The sequence below is a fragment of the Lissotriton helveticus genome, chromosome 7, assembly GCF_964261635.1.
Source record: "Lissotriton helveticus chromosome 7, aLisHel1.1, whole genome shotgun sequence".
Lineage (NCBI taxonomy): Eukaryota > Metazoa > Chordata > Amphibia > Caudata > Salamandridae > Lissotriton > Lissotriton helveticus.
In genome coordinates, this window is record NC_136068.1 from 1374646139 (window position 1) to 1374671819 (window position 25681).

Sequence of the window (25681 nt, forward strand, 5' to 3'; positions counted from 1 at the left end):
AAGTGTGCCTGCTGGACCACGTCGCTGCACGGCAGATCTGATGAAGTGGTACACCAGCAAACAGGGCGGTGGACGAAGACATCGCCCTCGTAGAATGAGCCCTCACTGAAGACTGCAATGGTCTGCCCGCTTGCTGGTGGCAGAAAGCAATGGCTGAGGAAAGCCACCTGGCAATAGTCGGCTTGGAAACTGGATGTCCTTTGCGCAATCGTCCATATGCAATGAATAATTGGTCGGACTTGCGGAATTGAGCAGTCTTTGCAATGTAAAACTTAAGACATCGCTTGATGTCTAAAGAATGGAGGCGTTGTTCCGCCGGAGATGCAGGGTCCGGAAAGAAAGTCTTAAGGAACACAGGCTCATTTAAATGAAAATCCGTAGGTACTTTAGGTAGGTAAGAAGGGTTGGTGCGCAGTGCCACTCCATTCGGTTTGAACTGTAGATAAGGGGGCTTGACAGTAAAAGCGTGAAGGTCGCTCATGCGACGAGATGAGGTCAAAGCCAGAAGAAGAACCACTTTCCAAGTGATGAATTTTATGTTGGCCTTATGAATAGGCTCAAATGGTGATTTCATAAGTTGAGCTAATACTACACTGAGGTGCCAAGCTGGTGGAGGGCGACGCACAGGTGGAAACTTGCGAAAGAGCCCCTTGAAGAATTGACGTATAACTCGCGATGAACATAGGGATGAAGAGCCATCATGTCGGAAGCGAGATATAGCAGCTAAGAAAACTCTCAGAGTAGCATGAGAGAGTCCTGACTGAGCGAGACTCAAAAAGAATGGAAGGAGCTGTTCAGGAGTGGAATGAATAGGATGGATATTGGCTGAAACGCACCAATGACAGAAACGCTTCCATTTAAGTTTGTAAGTCTTAATGGTAGACGGAGCTCTGGCTTGAGCTAGAATGTCTCTGCACTCCTGGGATATGTTCAAGTACGCGAACTCAAGGTACTCAGGTTCCATGCCCACAATTGAAGTGTTGAGGGATCTGGATGACACACTAGGCCCTTGTCCATCGTTAAGAGGTCTGGACGAGGACGTAGAGGAATGGGCTCGCACTGAGACATCAGGAGCAGTTCCGTGAACCATGCTTGTCTGGGCCAACGAGGTGCGATCAGCAGAATGTGACAAGGCTGCCTCCGCATCTTCCACAGTACCCGCTGTATTAACGGGAGCGGAGGAAAAGCGTAAGCGAATAGATCGCACCAGTTGATCAAAAGGGCATTCCCGCAGGATCCTGGGTGGGGATGCCAACTTGCATAAGACGGGCATTTCCGATTCTCCGGTGTTGCAAAGAGATCCAGATCTGGGTGACCCCATTGGCGGAACACCAGATCCAGAGTCGGTTGGTGCAGCACCCATTCGTGTGTTGAGGACGTGGATCTGCTTAAAGAGTCTGCTAGAAGATTGGACACCCCCGGAAGGTGGACAGCCGTCAGGGTGACGTGATGGCGGAGAGCCCAGTTCCAGATTGACTGGGCCAAACGGGACAAAAAAGGAGACCTGGTCCCGCCCTGTTTGTTTACGTAGTGCATGCTGGTGGTATTGTCCGTTTGGATCAGCACTGACTCTCCGTGAACAACTGGGAGGAATGATTTGAGCGCTAGAAAGATCGCCATCAATTCTAGCCTGTTGATATGCCACTTGCGCTGTATTGGTGACCACTTGCCCTTGATGGAGAGGCCCTGGAGATGAGCGCCCCACCCCTCCAGGGAGGCGTCTGTCGTCAGCGTCAGGTCCGGAGCGTGGTCGAGGAAAGACACACCCATTTTCAGATTCGCGGGCTGCGCCCACCAACGCAGGCTCATTCTCATACGTGCTGTGACGGCAACTAGGTCGTTGAAAGACCCGGAGACCTGGCGCCACTGTAAGTCCAGTTCTTCCTGAATAGGACGTGTGCGTAACCTGCAATTTGGGATCAGTGCGATACATGACGAGGCCAGTCCCAAGAAGGATTTTAACGTCCGGACAGAAATGGACTGTTTTCGTCGAATGAGTGCGACCAGACGAAGTATTTTCAGACGTCGCTCGTGAGAGACAAATGCTTTTGAAAGCTGCGTGTCTAGGATCGCTCCCAGGAAGGACCTGATTTGCAGGGGTGCAAACTGTGACTTTTTGACATTGATGGTCAACCCCAGAGACTGAAACACCTGTTGGCAAAGGCGTGTGTCCTGACCGAGTTGAAGGTGGCATTGAGACTTGAGAAGGCAATCGTCTAGATAGGGAAAGATCTGAATGCCTTGTAGACGCAGGTGAGCCACCACCGGGGCCAGTACCTTCGTGAACACACGAGGAGCTGAACGCAGTACGAAGGGTAGGACTTTGAACTGGAAATGCATGGTTCCCACTTTGAACCGTAGGTACTGGCGATGTTGTGCGATGATGGGGACGTGAAAGTAAGCGTCCTGAAGATCTATGGTGCTCATAAAATCCTCGCTGGACAGAAGACGCAGGACCTCCAGCAATGTCAGCATACGGAATGACTGAGACTTTAGAAACTGGTTGAGAGCCCTCAGATCCAGAATGGGTCGCCAATCTCCGTTCTTCTTGAGTATGAGGAAAAAATGAGAGTAAAAACCCTGTCCTCTTAGATGTTTCGGGACCACTTCGACTGCCCCTTTCAGTGCAAGAAGACGGACCTGATGGTAAAGCTCCTCGAGATGCGGAGGAGGTGGGCCACGAGGTGGAGTGCAAGGAGGAATCTCTGTGAATTCCAGGGAATGACCCCGTTTGACGATGTCCAAAACCCATTGATCCGAGGTGATCGAGGACCACTGGGAATAAAACAGAGAGATTCGTCCTCCAACACTTTGTGAGCGGCAAAAGTCATTGACGTTTTTGATTTGCGCCACGATAGGACGACTTTCCTCTGAATGTCTAGGCGGGTTGTTGGCGAAACTGTTGATTGGAGGTGTAACGTTGGCCGCCTTGATTGTATGAACGGTATTGCTGACCACCTCGAAAATTTGAGGAAGTGCCGCGTCCGCGCGCACCTCGAAAGGACTGCTTGCGAAATTGTAACGTGCCTAAGGACTTTGCCGTATCGGTGTCCTTCTTGATGGATTCAAGGGCATCATCAATATGGGATCCGAATAAAGATTTACCATCGTATGGCATATCCAATATTCTGGCTTGAACTTCCTGCCGGAAGGAGGTGGACTTCAGCCAGCCTTGACGCCGAAGTGCAGCTGCACTTGCCAGGAGGCGGAAGCCAGTGTTCGCAATATCGACAGCACAGTCGATGATTTCTTCCGCAGCTCTTTGTCCATCGCGGAGGATCTGCTGTGCGTCTGCCTTTGAAGCATCAGGAACGAGTGCCACATAATCTGCAACGTCCGACCACATCTGTCGGTCATAACGACCCAAAATGGCCACGGCATTGGCAGCTCGGACAGACGTGGAGGCCATAGTCGAGAACTTGCGGCCAATTGCATCCAGGCGCCGACCCTCTCTATCCGGAGGGGCTGTGATTTGGGACGCCGGATTACGTGCTCTACGCTGTGCTGCTTGAGTCACGACAGAGTCTGCCTTAGGATGTGAAATCAGGCAAGCTGGAGAACCTGCAGGGGCCTTGAACTTCTTTTCAAGGCGCGGAATCTGTGCAGGTAAGGAATTTGGAGCATTAATTAGCTTAACACCCTCTTTCCATACAAAATCAATTATTGGGATTGTGTGCACCTGCTTGAAAGGTTTGTCTTTAAAATCGTATAGAAAACATTCCTCCTCGCGTTGAGAGCGTGGGAGTTTGAAACGTTGAGCCGCCTTATCCATTAAAAGATGGAAGCTGGCGATATCCACTGGTGGAGACTCACTCGAGGTACCAGGTTGCGGAGAGGGCGTCTGCGCCTGGTAATCATCATATTCCGCCATATCTTGGTCGCCTGCATCATCATCGGTGTTGTCAGCAACTTCACCTTCCTCACATTCTGCATCCGCTTCCTCCGCCTCTGCATGGTGCGGATAGATGGTAGTATGGATGCTGACAGATCTATGAACCTGAGAAGGTGCAGGTGGTATAAGAGACGGCAATGCAGGTGAAGGTTGCGCCGCAGTAGCGGGTGTCGCCTGCTGTGAGGCAGGAAAACGGCGATTATAATCATCCAGCATACTTTGGAGATTAGATATTAAAGACAAAGGAATGGCAGCCACAGGAGCTTGATTGAACTGTTGGTCTTGAAATTCTGGGCCATTGTCATCATTAGAATCTGTGTCCTGACATTTTATAATCAAGTCAGAGGGACTATGTGCTGCTCCAAACATGCCCTCTTCCTGATCCGACTCAGTGTCATGCTCTGTACTTGTTGCAAACATTGGAGAAGGTGGTAGAGTCTCTGGATCAGAGATCTGTTGGCAAGGCACCGTAGTGCGCAGGTGCGACGATTTCGTTGTCTGCAATGGCACCAACGGGAACGACGTAAACGACAGTGGTTCCACCGTCGTCGGAACTGTCGTCGGTAGTGTCGACGAGGCTGATTTTGGCAATGCTGATGAAGTAGAATTCTTCGTCGACGGAGAGGTCGTCGACGATCCACTGTAGCTGTAGCCGTCGACGTGTCGATCGTCGACGCTGGCACTGACTCCGTAGGCGAGCCAGTCTTCGTCGACGGGCCAGTCTTCGTCGACGGGTCAGTCTTTGTCGACGGGCCAGTCTTCGTCGACGGGCCAGTTCTTCGTCGACGGGACTTTGGTCGACGGTGGCTTCGTCGACGAGGCTTTCGCCGACGGCGTCGTCGACGACGACATATGGACTTTCGTCGACGTAGACTCTCTCTTCTTCGTCGACGAGATGGGAATCGTCGACGGGACAGGTGCAGACGACGATGAAACCCTCGTCGACGTCGAGGCTGTCGACGAGACCGTCGGCGACGAGGAATATGCTGAAGAGGTAGTCAGCGTCGTCGTCGAAATTGCAAGTAAAGCTGCTCTCGTCGTCGGAGCGCTCGTCGACGCGTCCGTCGACGGTGAAACTTTAAGAGGCGTGAAAACCCCTCGAGAGGTTGCCAAAGACGCCTGAGAGCCAGGTCTCGTGGGCGTAGCTGTGGTAGGAGTGGCAGAAGACATCACAGGAGCCACAGGCAAAGCCAATTTAGGTTTCTTGAGGAAAGGAGAAGGAACCTCCTGAACACTACCACGCTTTGAGGCTGCTGAGGAAAAACCAGAATGCAAACTTTCTGCGTCGGACACAACAGAGTCTTTGTCCTTAAGACGCTGCAGCCAAAGGAGAAGACGGCCTTCCCTGTCCTTCAAAGTCTTAGTAGAAAAAGTTCTACAGTACTTGCAGTTGGCAGCCACATGATCAGGATATAAACAATAAATACACTTCTGGTGGGGGTCCTTTTCAAAAAGGCGCAGCTTCCCACAAGAAGAGCAGGGTCTAAATAAAGACTTCTTACTTGACATGTTTGAAGAAATTTTTGAAAGTAGAGTTCTGAAGAAGAAAACTGAGCAGAGCTCAGGGAGACTCCCTTCACACGACGTGCGGTAGAAAATCTGAGGGCTTGAGCTTCTGAGGAGAAGGTTCTAGAGGGTGCTGGCGCCTGATTGGCTGCAGTTTGGACTAACATAATGACACTAATGTGTTACAAATGATTTTTCTCTTTGCCTTGCATTCCTATGTAGGAATGGTTTTTAGAGGATTTCAGTGTATTTCCTTTCTTTCTTGTATTATTATCATTATGATATATATATATATTTAGCATTTATTGCTATTTTATTACTGTGGGACTCCAACTTCGACGACGGGGAATATTCAAGCATGTGAATCTTTTAAAGACACCCCTAATACTGGAGAAATATGTGTACTCTTCAGGTCTCTTCTTATAAAGGAGACAACATTTGAGGGCTCAGCAGAGGTTTATCATGGCGCTGTATCATTCTCAGTGTGAAGGTAGATTCCAGAGGACTAATGATGAAAAGGGCCAGGGAACTAGGAAACTTGGGAAAGTTTAGGCCACGCTGTGCAAGTATCGCTCGAAAGCACAACATAAGTGGGGTTGTCCTCGTAGAAGCCCCAATTAGGCTTCCGACAGGCACATGCATGGACAATGCCACATAAACAGTCTTAGCTCTAGTTTAAAGTGCTCAGACACCAGATGGAGATTAGGCCATTCGCAGATTATAGCAACTGTAGGTGCATAAGCAAATCCCTCTGGCAATGGTGGCTTTAACAAATAGTCACTGTAGGAAAGTGCCTCACTGTATGATCACCCCCAAATTTGTGGTCCAATGCTGATGGTTATGCCTCTGAAGGTGGACTGAAACTTGCTGCCCAGGCTCCAGTGTCAGTGCTCTCTCTCTAAAACAGATATGTGTGAAGCGGTAATCCCAACTGGCAGGGGCTTTAACCCTCTTGTAAGTCCATAGTATATGGTACCAGTGGCACCCAGGGCATGGGTGTTAAAGGGGTCGCCAGGGCCTGAAACACTGTTTGTGCCATCCTCAGTGACCCAAGTAAACCTCTGATAGCAGACCTGCCATTGCAGACTGCAGGAGCAGTGCAAACTGCTCCAATTCAACTCTGCCCTCACCATGTGTGGCAAGGTCAAAGCACTGAGCAAACACAGTTCCCATGAGGCACAGGATCAAGACTGATTTGCATATAGCTGTGTCTGAACTGGGGTGGCAAAGTGAGCTAAAAAACCATGATGGATTCAACCCAGATCTGTGACTGGATGGGTGAGTGTCTGAAAAGTTTCAGCGGTCCATCCAGCATCTCCTTGTGTTTGCTAAGGTCAAAGCACTATCTTTAATATATGTCAGTCACCCCTAAGGAAGGCGTCTTCAGCCCAAGAGGCAGGGCGCATCATATTAAGGGTTACAATAAATATGTGCAAGCCTACATGTCTCTATAGTTGCATTTTCAATTAAAGGCTACCATAAGTGTACAACGGTCCATAGGATAACAAGGGCTGGAACCTGGGCAAACTCGGGGTTGCCAACTCCATTATTGAACTGCCGTAATATGTCATGTTTGATATCAAACAACTTGCCTCTTCGCCCCTGACATGATTCTCATGCCAAAGGCGATATGCACCCAGATTGTTACCTTAGAGGTTGCCCACCTGGTTGCCCTAGCCTTTCTGGTGCTCAGTATGGCAACCCGCAGCTGCTGCTGCCAAGACAGGAACGTGACTCCCAGCCAGGATGTGTGAACTCTCCCACATGTCAGAAACAATGGCCTGGAGGTCACACCTTTACAGGGTGATTAGTCAAGTGGCACATCAAGGTGATGAGCTTCAAAGACTGCACCGCCTGAGATATACGACCAGATGGCCTCACAATGGAGGAAACAGCCTTCCCCCTGCCCCCAGGCACATTTGCACTTGGGCATGTGGGAAAATTAGGTATTCAGGACTTGTACACCCCAAAAGGCTAGCCACACCTCTAGGGTGGATTACCAGGGGCCATATAACACAAAGTGCCCCAGGGGCGAGACAGGTGTTTGCGCCCACTTTGCATGCCCCCGGGGCACTTTGGTATTACAGAAGGGGCTGCAGATGCTTGTGCGGACCTTCTGCAATAACGATAGCGATGGCACACAAAGTGCCAGCGCTATCTTCAGGAGGTGCTACCTCATTTGCATGGGGGCATACCCAATACAAATGAGGGAGTCCCTTTGTCTCTGCTCACGTGCCGTTATTATAGACGCGGGCGCAGAGGTAAAGAACCTCTCAGGAGGCGTACTGACAGGGCTGGCACACTGTCAGTGCACCCCCTGAGATCTGCCATCTGGAAGGGAGATAGTGGGTCCTATGGACCCCCAGACATCCTCTTGCAGGCGGGTGCAGGCGCAAGGGGATCTCTAATCTTCTTTAAAAGTGCTGGGGGGTTGCCGTCCGCACAGTGAAAATACAGGGCGACTTTATAGCAGCAGCTCCGTTTTTCACACAAATGTGCTGCCCCAGGGCAGCACGAGTTCCCGGATGCCCTGAGGGCAGCACATTCATCATAATACGGCGCGCTTGCCTTCAATGCACTGGGTGCACCTTTTAAAAGTTGCTTCCAGTGCAATGAAGGTAAATGCGCTGCATACATAATGCGGCCCGTGGTCTATACAGCTTAGGAAGACTTCAGCGATTTTTAAAAGCAATGCAATATAGGGTTCTGGGTATTCCTACCCAGAAACCTCAACTCTATCACTTTTAAAGATGCCAAAACGTCAGATGTGGTCACATCAGAGGCGTGTTAGCCATAGGGGCTAGCAGCCCTTTGGCGACTTGCACCCATACTCCTAATGCCCCTAAATCTACGATTTAAGGGCCACCCCTGACACCAGAACCTCAGTTCTGATCTGACTTGCAAGAGGACAAAGGAAATAATTGTGCTTACGACAACAGAATCTGCACAAAGCAAAGGCGTGATACTCTGCACCTGTGGCAACCTTCCTGGAAGACTGGTTACCCAGACAGAGGGACCCCGCAGAGAGCCAAAGGCACCTCCATTCTCCCTTGGACTGGTGGTACTCGTCCCCTGCACACCCTAGGTCGAACAACGTCCCGGAACCAAAGAATAGCTGACATCTGGCCCTCAGGGATAACCCAAAAGTAGATGGTCCAGTGTATTGTGGGAAGCGTAATCCTGACCTCCAGGAAGTTTCAGGCGGCTACCGTTTTCCCATGGACCTCCGGACGTTGAAACAACTTCTTGCTGACCTTACCGCTGTCATGGCTTAGAGGTCCACAGTCCGACAACCAGCACTTCTCGGCGCTGCACCTTGAGGGAACTCTGCAAAATCTTCATCCGATGTCAGCAGTGGCTTCTTTGTTAACTTTTTTAATCCATTTCTCACCAGCACCGCATAAGAGGTAAAACCTGCTCCCCATAACTCCCATTCAGCATCTCGGACATCCAGGACAACTCTGCACCCAAAAATGCAACTGACTGTTGAGGCCTGGTCCTGGGAACCGCTTCACCTTCACCTTCCTTGGTTTCCATGCAAATCCATCTGCAAGTGACCGATTTTCACAAGTATTTTTTACCATTGACCGCAATGAAAAAGTCTTGCAGTATTATTTTGTAATGATTTAATTTTGCTTCTAATATCTATAACTCCAGGTATACATATCTGATTGACTTTGCTTTGGTCTCTAAATTGCATAGAAATAGGCTTTCTTTCTTTAAATCGGTGTTGGATTTCTTTCGAGATTTCATTACTTATTGTCAATGTTTGTACTCTGAAATGGTTAACACATGTTCCTCTCTTAAAGCCTGAATACTCTTTGCCACATTACCAGGATTGAGCTAAGGATTTATTTTTGTGAAGTCAAGGACCATCTTTGGGGTATTAACACAGTATTGCATAGTGAAGCCTAACCACGATCACTACTTAATACTCTCCCTTCCTACACTCACTAGCATCACTGTCACTAAAATGTATCCAATCAGTGAAAGCTTTTAATCAAGACAAGATATCAAGGTGTGACTAACGCTCAAATGTTATTGTATTGCCTTAGCCAAAAAGGTATGGAAACATTGCAAACATTTTGTAAGATAAATCTGCTCATTGAGGAGAAAATCAATCAGCTCTTTATTTATTTATTTATAAAGGAATGAGTCCCCAAGGGCACCCTCTCCCAATTGGAATACAGTGCAGAGTTCTGATCAGTGCTTACATTGTTTAAATTTTTAAAAAAAAGTGCAAGGGTCCTTGTCAGAGGGCCACTGCAGCTTGCTTCAACCGTTGCCCCTGCCAGCACTGCCAATGACAGTACCAACACAACTACTAACCATCACACTCTACAAGTATGACCATTCAGACTATTCCAGGTCCAAAAGGGCCAAGAATGACTTAGGTGACAGGTATTACTTCTTTTTGAATGAATATTGATTTTAATAAACAACTTTTGTTGTGCTCATCTTTTAATCCGATAAAAACCACTACCTTGAGCACCAGAAAATACCAGCTCAAATTAAGCATAAATCACTGGTTCCAGTGTGCAGGAAGTGTGTGCAGCTCGTTAACAGGTCTGGTGGTTTAGTGGATCCACTGTAGGGGCCTGTTTTTGACCTATTGGTCACAGGTTCAGATTCTGATGGGTCCACTGAGCCTTTCATCCTTCTGAGGTCAATAAAATGAGTACCATTGAGTTGGGTAACAATAAACATCTGTTATTCAGCGCCAAGATACCATTGGGTGAACGTGCGCTTTACAATTACAAGTTATGCTACGCTAATATATTTTTTGAAGTTATGGCCACTAGCAAAACCGCAAAACATTCATCCAAGAAAGAAACTTTAGGACAAGGCCCTTGTGCCAGTTACCCCTGCGACAGTTGCCCTGTCCAGCTTGCCCACGGTCCGCTACCCTCTGCTGCCTGTCTACCTTCTGCCCTCTGTTTGTGCCTACTCTGCTTGTTTATTGCTCTGCTTTGACTTTTCTATATGTTTTTCTGCCCTCTGTTTTGCCTGATTCTGCTCATTTTTCTGCCCTTTGGTTTGTCTTTTCTGCTCCTTTCTCTGCCCTCTGCTTTGCCATTACAGCTCGTTTTTCTGCCCTGTGTTCTGCCCTCTTCTGCCTTGCCTGTTTTGCCTTTTCTGCCAGTTTTTCTGCACTCTGTTTTGCCTATTCTGCTAGTTTCTTCACTCTGCTTTTCCCTCTTCTGCTCTCTTTTGCCTTTCTGCTAGTTTTTCTGCCGTTTTGCCTTTTCTTCTCATTTTTCGGCCTTTTTTTTGCCTTTTACTGCTCGTTTGTCTGTCCTCCGTTTTGCCTTTTCTACTCGTTTTCTACCCTCTGTTTTGTCCTTGTATGCTCGTTTCATCCTCTGTTTTGCCTTTCTGCTTGTTTTTCTGCCCTCGGTTTCGCCTTTTTTGTTCGTTTCTCTGCCCTGCGTTTTGCCTTTTCTGCTAGTTTTCTGCTCTCTTTTTTGCCTGCTTCTGCTCGTTTTTTCCTTTCCTACTCATTTACCTACCCACTGTTTTGCCTTTTCTACTCATTTTTCTGCCCTTTTCAGTGTGTCTTTTGGTCCTGTTTTGCCTGTTCTGCTCGAATTGTCTTTTTCTGATAGTTTCTTCCCTCTTTCCGCCGTTTCCTCAAGATTTCTCGCAGCGGAGCAGACATGACGAAGACCTAGCACCCAAGTGCCCAGATAACCCCAGGGGTGACAGGGCAGCACTCTATAAATGCTGATTTATTGATTACAGGAGGCTGTAGTTGAATAGTTTATGCGTTTATCGTTTATGCGTTTATATAGCCAAGAAAAGACTCTGGTCCCTTGAGACCTTTTTGCATCTCACCAGAGAACGGACTGCATCAGATTAATTAATTGTTGTTTGACGACCTCATTGGCAGTGAAGAATAGCCTGTTGGGACAGACCCCAATGGCCACTAGGTAGATCTTGCATCTCTTCACCTACAGACTTGGCATAGTCGGATGTAGAGAAAAGGAAAATATCTTGCCCACATGGCAAGATAGTGCACTTATAATCTAAGAAAAGGCCCTGCAGTAGAACCTCGCCTACCGGCTACTATAGTAAGCTTCAGTGGAGCACTTGTTGGTGCGCACAAATAGTTGCCAGTAGCAACAACATGGTGAAAGGTACGAAAGAAATATTTAACTTTGCTACCAAATTGGGTACCAAACCCATTAAGGAAATGTTGACCCTTTATAGTGCAAAATCAGTCTCAGCAACACTGGATGGCCCAGGTGTATGGGCCCTAGGAAGTAGTTCATGGCTTCAGAGACAAGAGAATATATTCCTCAGGCAACTTCTAGCTGTTTTACAGTCAAGTAATGAAACAATAAATCATATAGAAGTTTGCTTCCCTTATATATCAGAAATAGTATATTCTAAACCTTTGATATTATGACACTCGATATGGACCAAATCTGAAATTGTGTTTCCGAGGGCAATCCTTAGAGATTGTTTAACTTTAGACCATATGCTTAAAACACCTTGGTTTGCAAATATTGCGGATATGCTGAAGAGAATTGGCGGCTAGGTAAGGGTTCTTCCTCGAGCAACGACCCTTCATCTTTCTAAAAAATTCTGGCATACCTGAAGTTTTTCCTGTTTTATGTGTTTTTTTAATTTACAGGGCAGTTTTTATTGAAGAGTGTTTTTTGGGGGGGAACTGTACTTTGGTGTAAACTGTTTGAAGAAAGCAGGCGGCACTTACATGACCTTAAAAGATCCTTTGGTTGATCCCCTTTTGTGCACAAAGGACAGTGATTCAAGCTGTCATCTCTAGACCGAATTACAGCAATGTGTTACACCTGGGAACTGACAAATCCACCATACACCGACAGCAGCTTCTGCAGAATTCTGCCGCTAGGCTTCTTTATCGGTTATTCAAATTTGCCTCCGTTACTAACCTTCTCTGAGAGCTGCACGGGCTTACTGTCTCAAATCGCATTAAGTTAAAAGCTCAATGTTACATGTTCACGAAAAAAGCTGTAGTTAGTCCCAAATATATTTTGGATTTGGTTCGTCCATATTACCCATCCTGTCCTCTAAGATCCTCGCAACAGACCCGGTTTATTGCACCGAGATTTCATCTGTTCCTTATGAAAGGCCATTTTTGAGTCTATCTAGGCCTGCAACTTTGGAACTCCCTTCCAGGGTAATTGAGGAACTGTGTCTCTCTCCCTGCCTTTCACAGGGGCTTAAAGGCCTGGCTCTTCTAGCCCACTCTCTTGGCTCTCTGCATCCTCTCTGTCTGCCATGTGCCAGAAAACCCTCAGGGTTGCTGTGCGGATTATAAATTCACAATAATAATAATTATTGTACTTTAAATGATGACTCTTGGAAGACCCCTGAGACAATCACCCGGTTCTCTAAAAGGGAACTTAATGAGAATATTATTGATATGAAAACTCAGGACAGAATCCAGTGAGACGGCAATAAATTCACTATTGTGAGTTGTATTTCCATTTCCAATCACATCATACATCTCATATATATCATTGCTATATTCTTACTCGTTTTTGATTATGTACCGCCCACCACTTAGTTGCATTCGGTAACAGGGTGCTGGGTACCGGATGGCTACATTCGCTCGAGTGATAACAGATCAACCTAATCAACTATGCATTAGGCATTTGTTGTGTACATTTTATACTGTATATAGGAAGCGTTTTTTAAAGTTATTACTTCTTATTATGTTTCTGTCCGGATTAAAAGATAGGCTAGTATGTAAAACTATTGTTACATATATTCTATACGTTTTACAAGAAGGAAAATGTTTGTCACCAGTAGAATCTTAATCAATTTTTTCCTTTTGAAACTTATATGTGATTATAGTTGTGAAATTAATTTGACCTTTGTCTGAAACTACTTTTAAGTAACTATGTGTTTTTAGGATGTGTGCTTTTATTGTTTTATTTCTTTTAAACTGAATAAAGTTTTACTGACTGGTTATTACTTTCACCCAGGCTGCTAGCAGATTCCCCCCACCTTTCTTCCATTTTCATGGCTGACAAAGGAGGACACCCAGGGCTGGGCCCATTCTTCAGTGAAGACAAGAGGACGAAAAAGAGCATTCTGGAACTTGCAGAGACATTCGCCTTGATAAATCTTAGACCCTTAAATATTGGTCTGATTTACAAAACGGTCAGCAATATTCCAGGCGGACTAGCAGTAAGGAGAGAACCCCATTAATAGGCTAGAGAAGATCTTCTCCTCACGAATTTCGAACCGGTTTTCTGTAACCTCAATGTTTTACCCAAAGCCAGAACCATCTTTTGTTGATGCAACACTACAGAGGGCTAGGAAAATGGAGGATATGAAGGAGTTGACTCCCACATCAAAACTGCCTAGATCGATGGGAAGGTCGGGAATAATACTGACAATACACTCCTGCACTAAAAAAGATACCCCAAGCCCCCAGGGTAATGCTGGTTAGCTTGGAAGCAATGTCACGCCCAAGACCAAAGAGTCCTCTAATAATCCCTCAACGAACCTGAAGGATGTGGCAACTCCATTAACATCTGGCAGCAGAGCAATGCCAACATTGGTCCCACCGACAAGGACAGTTAGACATCCAAACAAAACTTCCTTGAGTAACAAGCTGGAACAGGAGGCGAAAAGAGAGTCATAAGTGGAAGACCCAGGGGGATCTAACATACCTGGCACAACCATCAGGGACAATATTAGAACCTTGTGGAAAACTAAACAATCAATGCCCCTCCATAAAGGATAACATGACGTAGTCACTGGTGAACAACTACAAATATGTTCTTATCACTAGGGTAACAAAAGAGGAGGACAGGAAACCGAAGGATACCCATTGGCATAAAAGCCTTGACAAGCTAGGCTCAAAGGTGGGCCACACCCGAGTCAGGGGAAGCAGGATAAACACCCCTGATGGGGACAAGACCACTGAATGCATTGTGTTAGGGTGTGAGAACAGCAACTGTCCAGACGTCCTCAGAAGACGCCAACTCCAAATGTCAGCTAGCTCTACAATGAAGATGATTGTGTGCGGTTACCTTGAAACGACACCCCCATCTGTAGAGTGATCCTGAAATAATCCCACAATGGTTTATTTTTCACATATACATATGCTTTACAGTGCAATTCACATTCCACACATGACTTGTATTCTGTTCCTTTTCTTGGACATTTTCATAATGTAGTACAAAAGGGGGTGGTGATGGACGGAGCATCAGAACCAATCAAACACTCACACCCAGTCAAAAGATCTGGGTTCATAATGTATACTTTATTTGTGAAAGGCTGATTAGTTAAAAGGAAAAAATCAATAAACACTTATCTTCTCCTTGTATTTAAAAACGGATTCATGTGACTATGTACTATTAATTTGTACTTTGTATTGTGATTTGTATTTTCCTTAACAACGTATTTCTGAACTTAAAAAATCAATAAACAAACGCAAAAGCAACCCTTGGTAGTGGGTTAAAAGACTTCTTAAATTTAACAATGGGCAGTAAACTCTTTTGGTGCTTTGTCAATGGAGACAAAGGCCCTTATAGGCGAAAAACTACGGATGTTGGAACAAATATTCAAGAAAGGCCAAGCAACACCATAAACTAGAGAAATCTTTTGAAGCACTAAGTAGATTTGTAACGCTCCAGCTTTCTCATTTCTTGAACCAACTCACAAAGACCTAGTAGAACGTTGATAATTTATGTTCAAGGTGTGCAGCTGTGTTTCAGGTACAAAAACAACAAACACATGGAAGGGAGGGGGAAATATCTGCTTCTCAGCTGGAAAAAGAAGACAATTTATTTTGGTATATTTTTTAACTAGAATTTAATGCAAATAAAAGCTGAAACTGGACTTTGATTTCTGGCTCACATTTGGGAAAACACAATTTCAGCTTTCGTTTTGTGAGGACTGGCGAGTCCACGGTGATTTCTCGCACTGTGGCTCAAAGATGAGAAGGTGCTCCTCGAACGGAACTCTGGCTTGAAGGATTATTTATAAAATATGCTAGGTATCCCTTCACAGTACTATACTCAGGGCCATTGGAATTATGCAGCAGGAGAGGACAAAATTATGCAGCAGGGTTAAGTAAATTATGCAGCAAAAAAAGGCAGATTATGCAGCATTATGCTCCACATTTTAGGATAACATTGCTTCATTATTATGTCATTTTTTAATTTATTAAGGCTGCCTGGGCATTAGTTGCAACTCATTATTACCAGTTTAACACCCAAACCCAGCAATGTACTACAGAATGGTGACAAGTCAACCATTGCAAAGGGTCTTCCACTGAGCGGCTACACGTGTCGCTGCATTTTTAGTAACTTTTGAACCGTTAAACCTAGATACAATTGTTTGGGGGTAAAATCTGCAGATTATCCAGCAATTGATGGATTATGTGAGAAATGCGACCAATTTATTATTATGCTAAAATCGCTACTGCCGCACAATCGCATAATTTCAGTGGCCCTGACCATACTCTACCGTAGTAACACCGAGGAAACTTCACAATGAATTGATCTTATTGCAAAACGGATTAATGTGAACAATTCTACATGTTTCTTCCAATTGTAGTCCCTTTGTAATTCAATAAAAACAATGATTAAAACGTGCGCTGTGGGCATTGCGTAATGTCACGTTTTCATTTGCTTCCTTGACCCTGCAGTAGCTCTGTGTGATTACAAAAAACCGAATACATTATCTGGGTGCCCTCATTTTTTACTGTAAACGGTACTGAAAAAAGGTCACTGAGGCATTCCATGACCTCGGAGGGCGCAGGCCCAGAGGTCAAAAACTCAAAGAGGACTACTGAAGCGTCCCTAATGTTGATAGCGTGGGGTATATAAATATCTCCTTAATTTCACGAGCATTATAAATAACAACTGTTTGCTTGAGTAATAAGCATCTCGTGATCACAAAAAAAAACTGTTTAAAATTATGTTTTGAATTAATTCAGATGAAAATGTGTGCGTGACAAAACAAACAAGAACGCACACCACCTCTTTGGGAAAAAAAGCCTAAGCAAAGCAAGGCTGCGTGTTTGATCCATGAATATAATTACAGTCAATGTATGTTTACTGCAACATAAAAGCAGTTTAATGATTATGAACGCTGTAAAAAGACAGAGCAGAAAAGAAAGGGCATAAAAAATCAAAAGCTGTCGGGCGGGCATGACAGATGCACTGAAAAACAATGCATTTAAAGATATGTTTTGAAACAAAATGTGTTGAACTGGAGAATGTATTATTAGCACTTCCGCACCGAACGATTCAGAACAAGTTTGACGAAGCATCAAAACTGTTTACTAACTAATTGCAAATTTGCCCTGCGGACTCACTTTGCTACTTTGTAGCAATTTTCTTATAATTTTATCCATCGCTTCCTCTACCCTCATACCCCCTTAAATTCAACCCCCACCCCTTCTTGAAAAGATGATGAATAAAACACAGAAACAACTGTTGGCAGAACCTCCAGGGGCCCTTACAAATTACACTCTACACTAATCACCTAAATGTTCCGCAAAGCGCTTCTGCTTCGATGGTTTGCATTTGAGCAGCTGCTGAAGAAACATTTGGAGAACATGGCCGCTCAGTTGGATCAGGTGGGTGGCGGGGTGCACGCGGAGCGGACCCTTGTATGTGCTGCAGACTGCATGTTGGCATATCCACCTCCCATACACCTAATACTGTGATGTCAACTGTTCCAGTCTTGGGAACAGGCTCCACCATCTGATTGGACCATACATCCTCCTCTGTGGGGTCACTGGTTATCTTAGTTTGAACCATCTCTGCTTCTGGGTAGATCTCTTAAACCCACTACTTCTATCATCATTGAAGCCCGAAATCCATCACCGTGCTTGGGAGACTGCGGCCGAAGACTAAATGATATGGCAAGCCCGAAGAAAGCCTCAAACGATAAAGCTGCTTTTATAGTGACTCCAGAAATAGTAGTCACAGACTGGCTTCTGTCTGCAAGCTTTGGAGGTACACTTTGCAGTAGTGTTACTAGAAGGCTTCAAATATGCCAAGCCCAGTACCTCTACCTGCAATAGATTCACAACCTCCGCGCAAATACACACTATTAGCACAGCAGATGATAAAGCGAGTTCCAAATAAAAGTACCTTATCCAACTCTAAGTCAGAGTTCGTAGAAAAAAGGAAAATCAGAATAGAGCAGTCACGTGACTATCCTAACACATAGGATTAAACAGGATTTTTGGCAGAATCATGCATATCACTAGGAGGGTGCACTAATGTGTAAAGATGGGAGATGAGATGAGGCCTGAAGGCTGCAGCTGTGTATTCTGGAACTGGGGAACAAGCATTGATTCCCAGCCTCGGCCCAACATCTACAGAGTCTAAGCAAATCACTTAATGTCCCCCACGCCTAAAAGAATACCATAGAAATACTAAGAATTTGAAACGTCTGGTCTTCTTGTAAAGCGCATTAATACCTTTGAGTCAGATTCAAGCCTTAAAAAAACTGCATGTGTGGCGGCTCAGGTAGCTATCCTACAGCTGTTCTTGATTGGCACCTGACCGGAAAATGCAACAGATGGTGGCTGGTTTAGCATTCCTGGTACATTTACAGTGATGATAAGTGTAAATGATATAAATTATATATGCAAGAGACTATCACACAGTGATGGCAATGGGGGGGAGCGTTACTTCAACAGCTGCACTAATTTCAAAAGAGGAAGTGAGTCAGTGAGCTCAGCAATAAGCAGCTTGTTCTTACAACTGGCAATGCCTATCTTCTTCCTCCATCAATCCCTAATAGGTTGTAGGTGGTTGGAACAGCTCTAAATTCCCACCTCGATTAATGCAATGATCTGTATGCCGGGCTACAAGCGAATTCGCACTACCAGCTATAGAAAATACAGATCCTTTCAGTTCTTGTTTCAGTCCCAAAAAGTGAGAACATATTTTAGCTGCCAGAAAAGCCTTACGCTGGCAAAGAAAGGATCTCCTTTATGTTAAATTGCCTGATCTGGGACTATCTTACCGTCTCAGCCGTAATTACCCCAACACTCCTCCCAGGTATCTGAAATGTTCCCATTTCTAGCTGTTGGCTAAACCTCGCTTTATCGTGTTATCCGAAGGGGACAGGTCTTTTTCTATTCAGGGTCCCACTCCCTGAAATAAACTGCCTCTGGACAGTAGGAAGAGTCGCTCAGCTCCTTTAAGAAAAATTCAAGATTTGTTCCACTAAGACCTGATTAGTGTCACGTCAGAAGTCCATCCTTGGCTTACTGTGGCCATCTTGGGCAAAATTCTGGCCACCTTTGGCATAAAAGAGGTGAAAATCCTTGCCATACAATAACTATTGCAGGTATGTATTGATGATGATGATGAAGGTAAACAGGCATGAAAGTCAGATTCTAGCCATGTGTTCGAGTACTGTATGTGAATGCTTGGTGAAAGTAACAGATACTTGAATGAATCCTAGCCAAAGGTAACTCTGGGTCGCATCCCCGTCCACCATTATTTTGGCTCAGCATGCCACCTCAGATTTATGCAAATATCGCATGGTCCAGTACCAATGGGGACTGTCCCGCCCGATTTCTCAAACCAGGTTCTCTCTGAACCAGAACATAAACAACCCAAGATTGGTCTCGCGCTGCCTGTGTTCCGGTTCAGGGGGGACGGGCCTGGAAGTCCGGGCTGGACCGCTCCTATTGGAGCAGGGCGGGTCAGACCTGCCTCAAGCGCGCCATGGCGCAGCACTGCGGCTGAGGTTCAATGTGTAGCCTGCCACAGGCTGGTCGGCACATCTGGTAAAATCGGCGGGCCTTCTTGCTACATCTCTGCGCCTCAATGCGCCACTGAGGAGAAGATACGCTCGGTGCTGCAAATTGTAACATCCATTGTGAACATATTTTTCATTTTCGCTTCCAGTTTCTGGTCTATGTATTTCTTTTTCAAATAAGATCGCTGATTTTATTAGCGGCGCTTTGCGTTCCTGCTGTTCCATAGCGATTAGGAAATGTGTTCATATTTGATGCTCTGTACAAAATTATTAACATGAAAATGACACGGGGCCATTCATTCGCCGCTCACATGGCACACAATACCTGCGCGCGGCAGCGCGAGCCTCCACTTATCGCAAGGGATCAGGGTGGGCTCGCGGCATCAGCCAGCCTTACCTGATCTGTCCTCGCACCAGAGGCCTGTTCTTCGTTCTGTTCATGTTGGAGTCAAATGGAACCTCGAAGTACTGCAAGGGAAGCAGAAAAAGAGTCAAAAGGTGGACGGGGATGTAGAAACCACAATGGTCGCAGTTCAGTTCTTATAGGATCACATATATGTAGGTTTCAATTTGCGATAACCTAGTAGCACATTTTTGCGATTCGCTATTAGGTAAACACTTATGTACTAATGTATCTTTGACACATTTAGCGATTCCAAATTGTACTGTATTGTAATTGCATTTATATTCTAATGAGGTCGCAATTGACCTACCTCATTAATATTCATGACGTGGTACCTATTTGCGACCCATTGGGAATCACCAGAAACACAGGGATGATGTCCTCCTGGGTACAGCAGACAACCATGTCTGTGTATGCTTTTAAATAGCGCAATTTTTTTTAATGCCTGCTCTTAAAAAACATTTTTACATACATTCACAAAGGGGGAGGGGTCCTCTGGGGACCCCTTCCAGTTTGTGTATGGACTGGTGGTGGTAAAATGAAAATGTTTTGCGACCGCATTTCGGTGGCAAAATATTCTTACATACCACTGCGAGTCGCTCTTAGGAAGGGATGCCCTTAACACGCCCCTTCCTAATACCAAATCGCTAACCCATTTTGCAATTCAGTAATAGGTTACCGGATCACAAAATGGGCCTTTGTACATAGCAAAATGCATTTTTTCCAGCCGAAAACAACCTGATTGGCATAAAAAAGCTATGTACATGTAGCCATTTATCCTCAAGCTAGGGACAGGTGGATAAATGTACCGACCTGCTGGAGTTGGAACAGTCACATCACCAGCGTAGCCAGAGATGCCGTACATATGACTTCACCAACACAAACAGCCTTTCAACAGGCGCCTAATCCCAAATATTCAACAAGTTTTTATTAAAATGTATTCATTGCATTATTACACAAAAAGACACAATACACACATACATGAGTCTAGAAGAATAGTTGACGAAAAATAGTGCATTCATAAAAATACAGCCTCCTTATAAGGTTCTTTTTACTTCCGATGTGGATGGTAACTATATTACCCCTGCTGAAAAGAAGAATAGTCTCCAGGAAAAAAAACGAAGTGGAAAATGAGGAATTACTAGGAAACTTTAGACCCAAATTACTGTTTTGCTTGTAATTCCTCATTTTGAAGGAGTCGTTCGGGGTCTCACTTGTAATCCTCAGTATATCCTGCCTTGTCCCCTTTCCCAGGAGTTACTGGTCACATGGTACCTGCAATTCTAGGGCACAATTATCTAGGATTACTTTGGTGCTCACTAAATGAGGCCCTTAGACTCGAAGAAAAATACAATTTGAGCCTGGCCAGAGTTGCCAGCCCTAGGGACAAAAGTAAAAACATGGCCACAGAAACCTGAAACAAACTAGCAACTATATAGCTTTCCTTAAATTACCAAAGTGGGGCACATATGTAGTACCCAGCCCTAAACTAAATAGAAACAAAAAAATAATTAGACACAGTCCTCCCACAGTCAATTAAAGCCAAAACCTACTCCACTTTTGACATAATTACAATGAAAATAATATATCACTTGTCTTTGTGGTACCGGTCAGAATCGGGATACCTTTTGCAACGGTTAAGTTTGGAGGTGACTGCTCGACATTTAGACTTTCTCTACATAGTTGGTTGGCATCTCTATCAAAAACTGTGTTATTGCTGCCCTCTAATCAAAAGGCCAGGGCAGAAGAAATGTAACAGAGGCCAAAAGTTAGAAGGGGAGACCTGAAATAAACCTGCCTCATCTCCTTCAAACCTTCGCACGAGAATAGAATTTGGACCAATGTCTCTGCATCATCGACTGACTAAAGGAAGACGCTCATATTTTTCGCCCACCTGTTACCATTACCAATGAAACCTAAGAGTCAGAATATATTATCTAGTCTTCTCAAAAAATTGCTGCACAGATATTTGCACGACCAAAGGTACTTACAACAAAACAAACTTTTAGAAAATAAGCAATTTCAAACCCATCCAAACTCGAGCTCTGCTTGATAGCATGTTGATCTGCACTACTGTCCAATTGTCATATGCATTAGTAATCTAGCATTTTTCAAATTATACTGTTCTAGGGCATTAGAGAGTCTTTTTTGTGCACCAGTTTTAACACTGGTATCCCTAGTCATATGGGCAAGTAATCTCACTCTTTATACAACCCAATAACTTCAGGCATGAGTTCATGATGTGACAACACAGTGTTGGGAACAGGATTGTCCCCTGCACTGTAAATGGGCGTTTACCCCTGCCCTAGATACCCAACTGATTTACTTTTGTTTCAGTTTTTTTCTCCAGTTTTACTTTGGCCATACGGTCACGCTAATCTGGGTTGTCACAGAGGCCTAGATCTGTCCTTCAGAATACTAAGTCCCAAACCTGTTCTATGCCCTGGAGGGGTGCGCCAAGTGGCACTGAAATGCTGTCATGCTCTGGGTTCGTCACATAAAGCAGTGGGACAGAGTTCCTTGGTCTATGAATCTATGATGTGAACAGACCCATTTCTCTCTGTGGAGGAGAGGTAAGCCTATGGGCTCCTCTGGTGTAAAATACCACTGTTACGTGAAACTCAGAACGTTGTGCTGGCATCTCAAGGTCATGTCCAGTGAGTGCACAGGCAGTGAGTGTGTAGCACATATGTGGTAGAAGGAGCCTGTGTCGTATCAGTTTGAGTACTAGGATCTATTTTGCATGCACCTGATTTTAGCCATGGCGTAAAAATGGAGAATTGGGACAGCTTCCCCTATTCCAGTAGATGGAGGATAGAGGCACAACACTGAACTGAGAGTGAGTGGAGACCGAGTTACCTTAGAAATTAATTAAGGAGCTTGTAAGAAAAAGGCTGCGGATTAACTCTTCCTGAGCACTGCCACTTGGTGGATGATAGGAGTGAGGGGCTGGACTACAGATTCTACTGTTCAAGGTGAAAAGGTTTCGACAAAGGTCATTCTCTTTTGTCTTTACCTGATTACTTCTTCGGAAAGGCTATTGACAGACAGACACCGAGACCACACATTTTACTGTATCCTGTTTTTGCTGTCCCTGCTTGGTGCCATCTCCATTGCTAATTGCGGTGGGAGTATTCACTGTGGACAAAGGACGCGTCCGGAGAGCAGGCTGAGAATGATACTTGAAAGAGAACCAACCCAAACTCATTCTGAAACCTTAGAGAGTGGACTCACACCTCTAGTGCACAAAATGTGTTAAAAAAAACAAAAAAACAATGTGCAATCCAAACCATCCCACTTTATTCGAGTACCAGGTTCTTTTTGACCATGCTAGGGAGTGCTTCGCAGAGTACTTGAAGCGTTTCTGTGCAATGGAGGTGGCTGTCTGTCAGCCAGTCTCCAATACGAGAATAGACATCATCTGGTGTCTGTCTGCACAATCCGCTGGAGGGACTGACATACCTAGAAGCCTGCCTGCCTTCTGAGAGAGGGAAAGAGCGAGTCTGGCTCTACAGGAAGAGAGACAGTCTAGAAGGAGGAGGCCAGCATGTTCAAGGCATGAGGAGCACCGAGAGAAAGTGGACTTATTTATTTATTTATTTATTTCACTTGTATCGCGCAACAGCTACCCAACAAAGGGTTTCCCGGCGCTACTGATTCCGTGGTTTTCCTGGGAGTTGATAATTTTCAGATGTTGAACAGCCAGGTTTTTAAGGCCTTCCTGAATTTAAAATAGCTAGTCTCATTTCGCATAGAGAGTGGCATCGCATTCCACAAGGTGGGTCCGAGAAATGAAAAAGATTTTCCACCCATTCTTGACAATTTAATTTTGGGAATTACGAAGTGTTGCCCAGATAGTGAAACTAGGAGTGACCTGAGTCATGAAGTGGTCTCCCGGCTTCTCTGCACAGATTCCGTGTGAGCTGCACAACACTGTACAAGTATCCTGTGTTTTCTGCTGCCCAGCAGTCTGCCAGGACCTTAAGAGGCAGCTGCGGATACTGTGACTGAAAGCTGTTTCTCCACCAGAGTTGGAAGCCATGATTGGCCCAGAGGCTGCAAAGGGGATTTGTAAACAACATAAGGACTCATGAAAACTACTAAGTGGCATGGCTGTCGACAGGGGCTCAAGAGCATACCTGGATGTAAACTAAGTGAAAATGCAACAAGACTCTGTTGGCAGTTGGGAGCCATCTCTCTCAGAGGAGGCATGCTGTGAAGGAAGATGGTCCTGTGACCATGATAGACTAATCTGGGGTCGCCTACCCTTAAATCAACCTGCAAGTGGTGTCAGCTCAAGCAGCTGGGCAGAAGGTGCCCAGTGAGGAGGGAGAGCAAGGACTGCCAAGGACCAGGAGCTAGATGAGGGGAGTTACAAAGTGAGGAGATGTATCCAAGTCAATAGTCCTAAGCTTACAGACAATGTTATGGCAACTGTGTTATAAGGGCACCGCTGTGGAGATAGAGCTTTGGAGAGAGAGGGAAGAGACAGGGACTCTTCCCTGTCTCTTCCCATGGACAGGAAAGAGACAGTCTTTCCTGTAACTCTGAGAAGTAAACGCAAGTCTGAAATGACTCATGGAGTGTAAGATAGTAATACAGTTAACGGTGACATAAGGAGAACCATTTGTGAGTGTGCAGTAGGATTTCTCAATTAAGATAACTGTAGCAGAGTCCATGCCTTTGGAGACAGTGGTATTTTATGGCGCTCAGCCAGAATCACCAGAAGAGATGGTGTGGTTCTTGTCCGCGCAGTGGTCAAACGAATAGACTAAAAGTCTTGTGTCAATGCGTAGCACCAGGAAATCACGCACTTTCCTCTTCGGCACAGGTCAGTCGGCTCTGGAAGAAGTGTGTATGGTGTTTGGGGGTATAGCAGCACAACTTGCTCTTGAAAAAGCCTCATCAATGTCTTGAAATCCAGACCTGAATGTCAGAGTGGATACGCTGGCTATGTAGGTTTTGACATCATGCAGGAGGGTATTAAGCTAATGTTTGAATGGAACAGGTCTGGAGACGTTGAAGAAAGTCTACCCAAGGGCCTCCTGGTTCATTTATAAAAAGAAACAGTACAATTTCCAAGGACATGAAAAATGAACTAAACCAGATTGTTCGAGGTAAAACGGTGTCCTTAAGTCCTAAGAAGATCGGGACAGCAGTTTCTTGGCATTCATCCAAGAAAAAACTGCATCCTGAAGTTCCTGGAAAGATTTCAACAACATTTTCCTGGCATATATTAATTTAACAGGAAAAGATAGCTATCCAGTTATTTAATCTGAGGGGATATTTGGCATTATAATTTTTCACATTTTTCATTGTACTTCTGTTAAAAATGTGTCTTGGTTTCCACAAACTGCGGGGTTCATAAGGTTAAGCAAAAGTAAAATGTTCAATTTTCATGTATTAGCATGTGCTCTATACATCCTATTGTTAATGTGCGTCAGGTTAGTAAGCTTTCATGTGTAAGTGGACTGCTGTTGTTTGGGAGTTGCAGTTTGTGGAAGAGGCTGTTGTGTGGATATGTGCTGGCTGTGTGTGCCCAAGTGTCGCTGGTGTGTGGAAGAATAGTACCCCACTGCAAGAGATTGCTCATGTCTCTGTGGTTGGTGTGAACTGGAGGAAAAGCAGTCGCCTGTCACTACAGGTTGCATGGCAGAGTACCCCATAGTCTGCCAAGTTGGGGGAAAAGTAGTATTCTCTCCAAAGAAGTTGCAAGGGGGAGCACCCATGGACTGAAAATGTGGGGAGTGTAGTACCCAGTAGTGTTGTGGGTGATAACCACAAGTTTCACCTGAGTGTGCTCTGGTACCACTCTGCTTTCTGTTCAAACAGAAAGATTTGTCAGGAGGGTGGTACAGGAGGACGGGTACATTAGTGACTGTCTTGTGGAGCCTTTTATTCAGTTGGTGTATAATTAAGGCTTCTGGTTTTCCATTTTTACAGATAAAAACAGACAGAAAACAATGTGTTTCCTGTCTGTATTTATTTTTAAAAGCGGAAATATACTGAAAATTGTGCTTCTTTTGAGATACTCTCCATGCACCTTTCATGAATTCAAGGCAACAGCTGAGCAGACAGCATGGAGAGTTAAAAAACAGGATGAGATTTCCTTAAATACAGGCATATGCTAACACATATTTGTAGTT

The 25681-nt window shown here is 45.1% G+C and overlaps 1 protein-coding gene across 1 annotated transcript in view; it reads right to left on the minus strand.

The window, feature by feature from the left end:
* The window catches only part of COX10 (cytochrome c oxidase assembly factor heme A:farnesyltransferase COX10), a 593978-nt gene that overhangs the window by 141805 nt on the left and 426492 nt on the right, over positions 1-25681 (minus strand). Inside the window, exon 5 of the mRNA XM_078650861.1 lies at positions 19530-19600. Within this exon, the coding sequence (XP_078506987.1) occupies positions 19530-19600 (71 nt within the window). The remainder of the gene's footprint in view (positions 1-19529; positions 19601-25681) is intronic.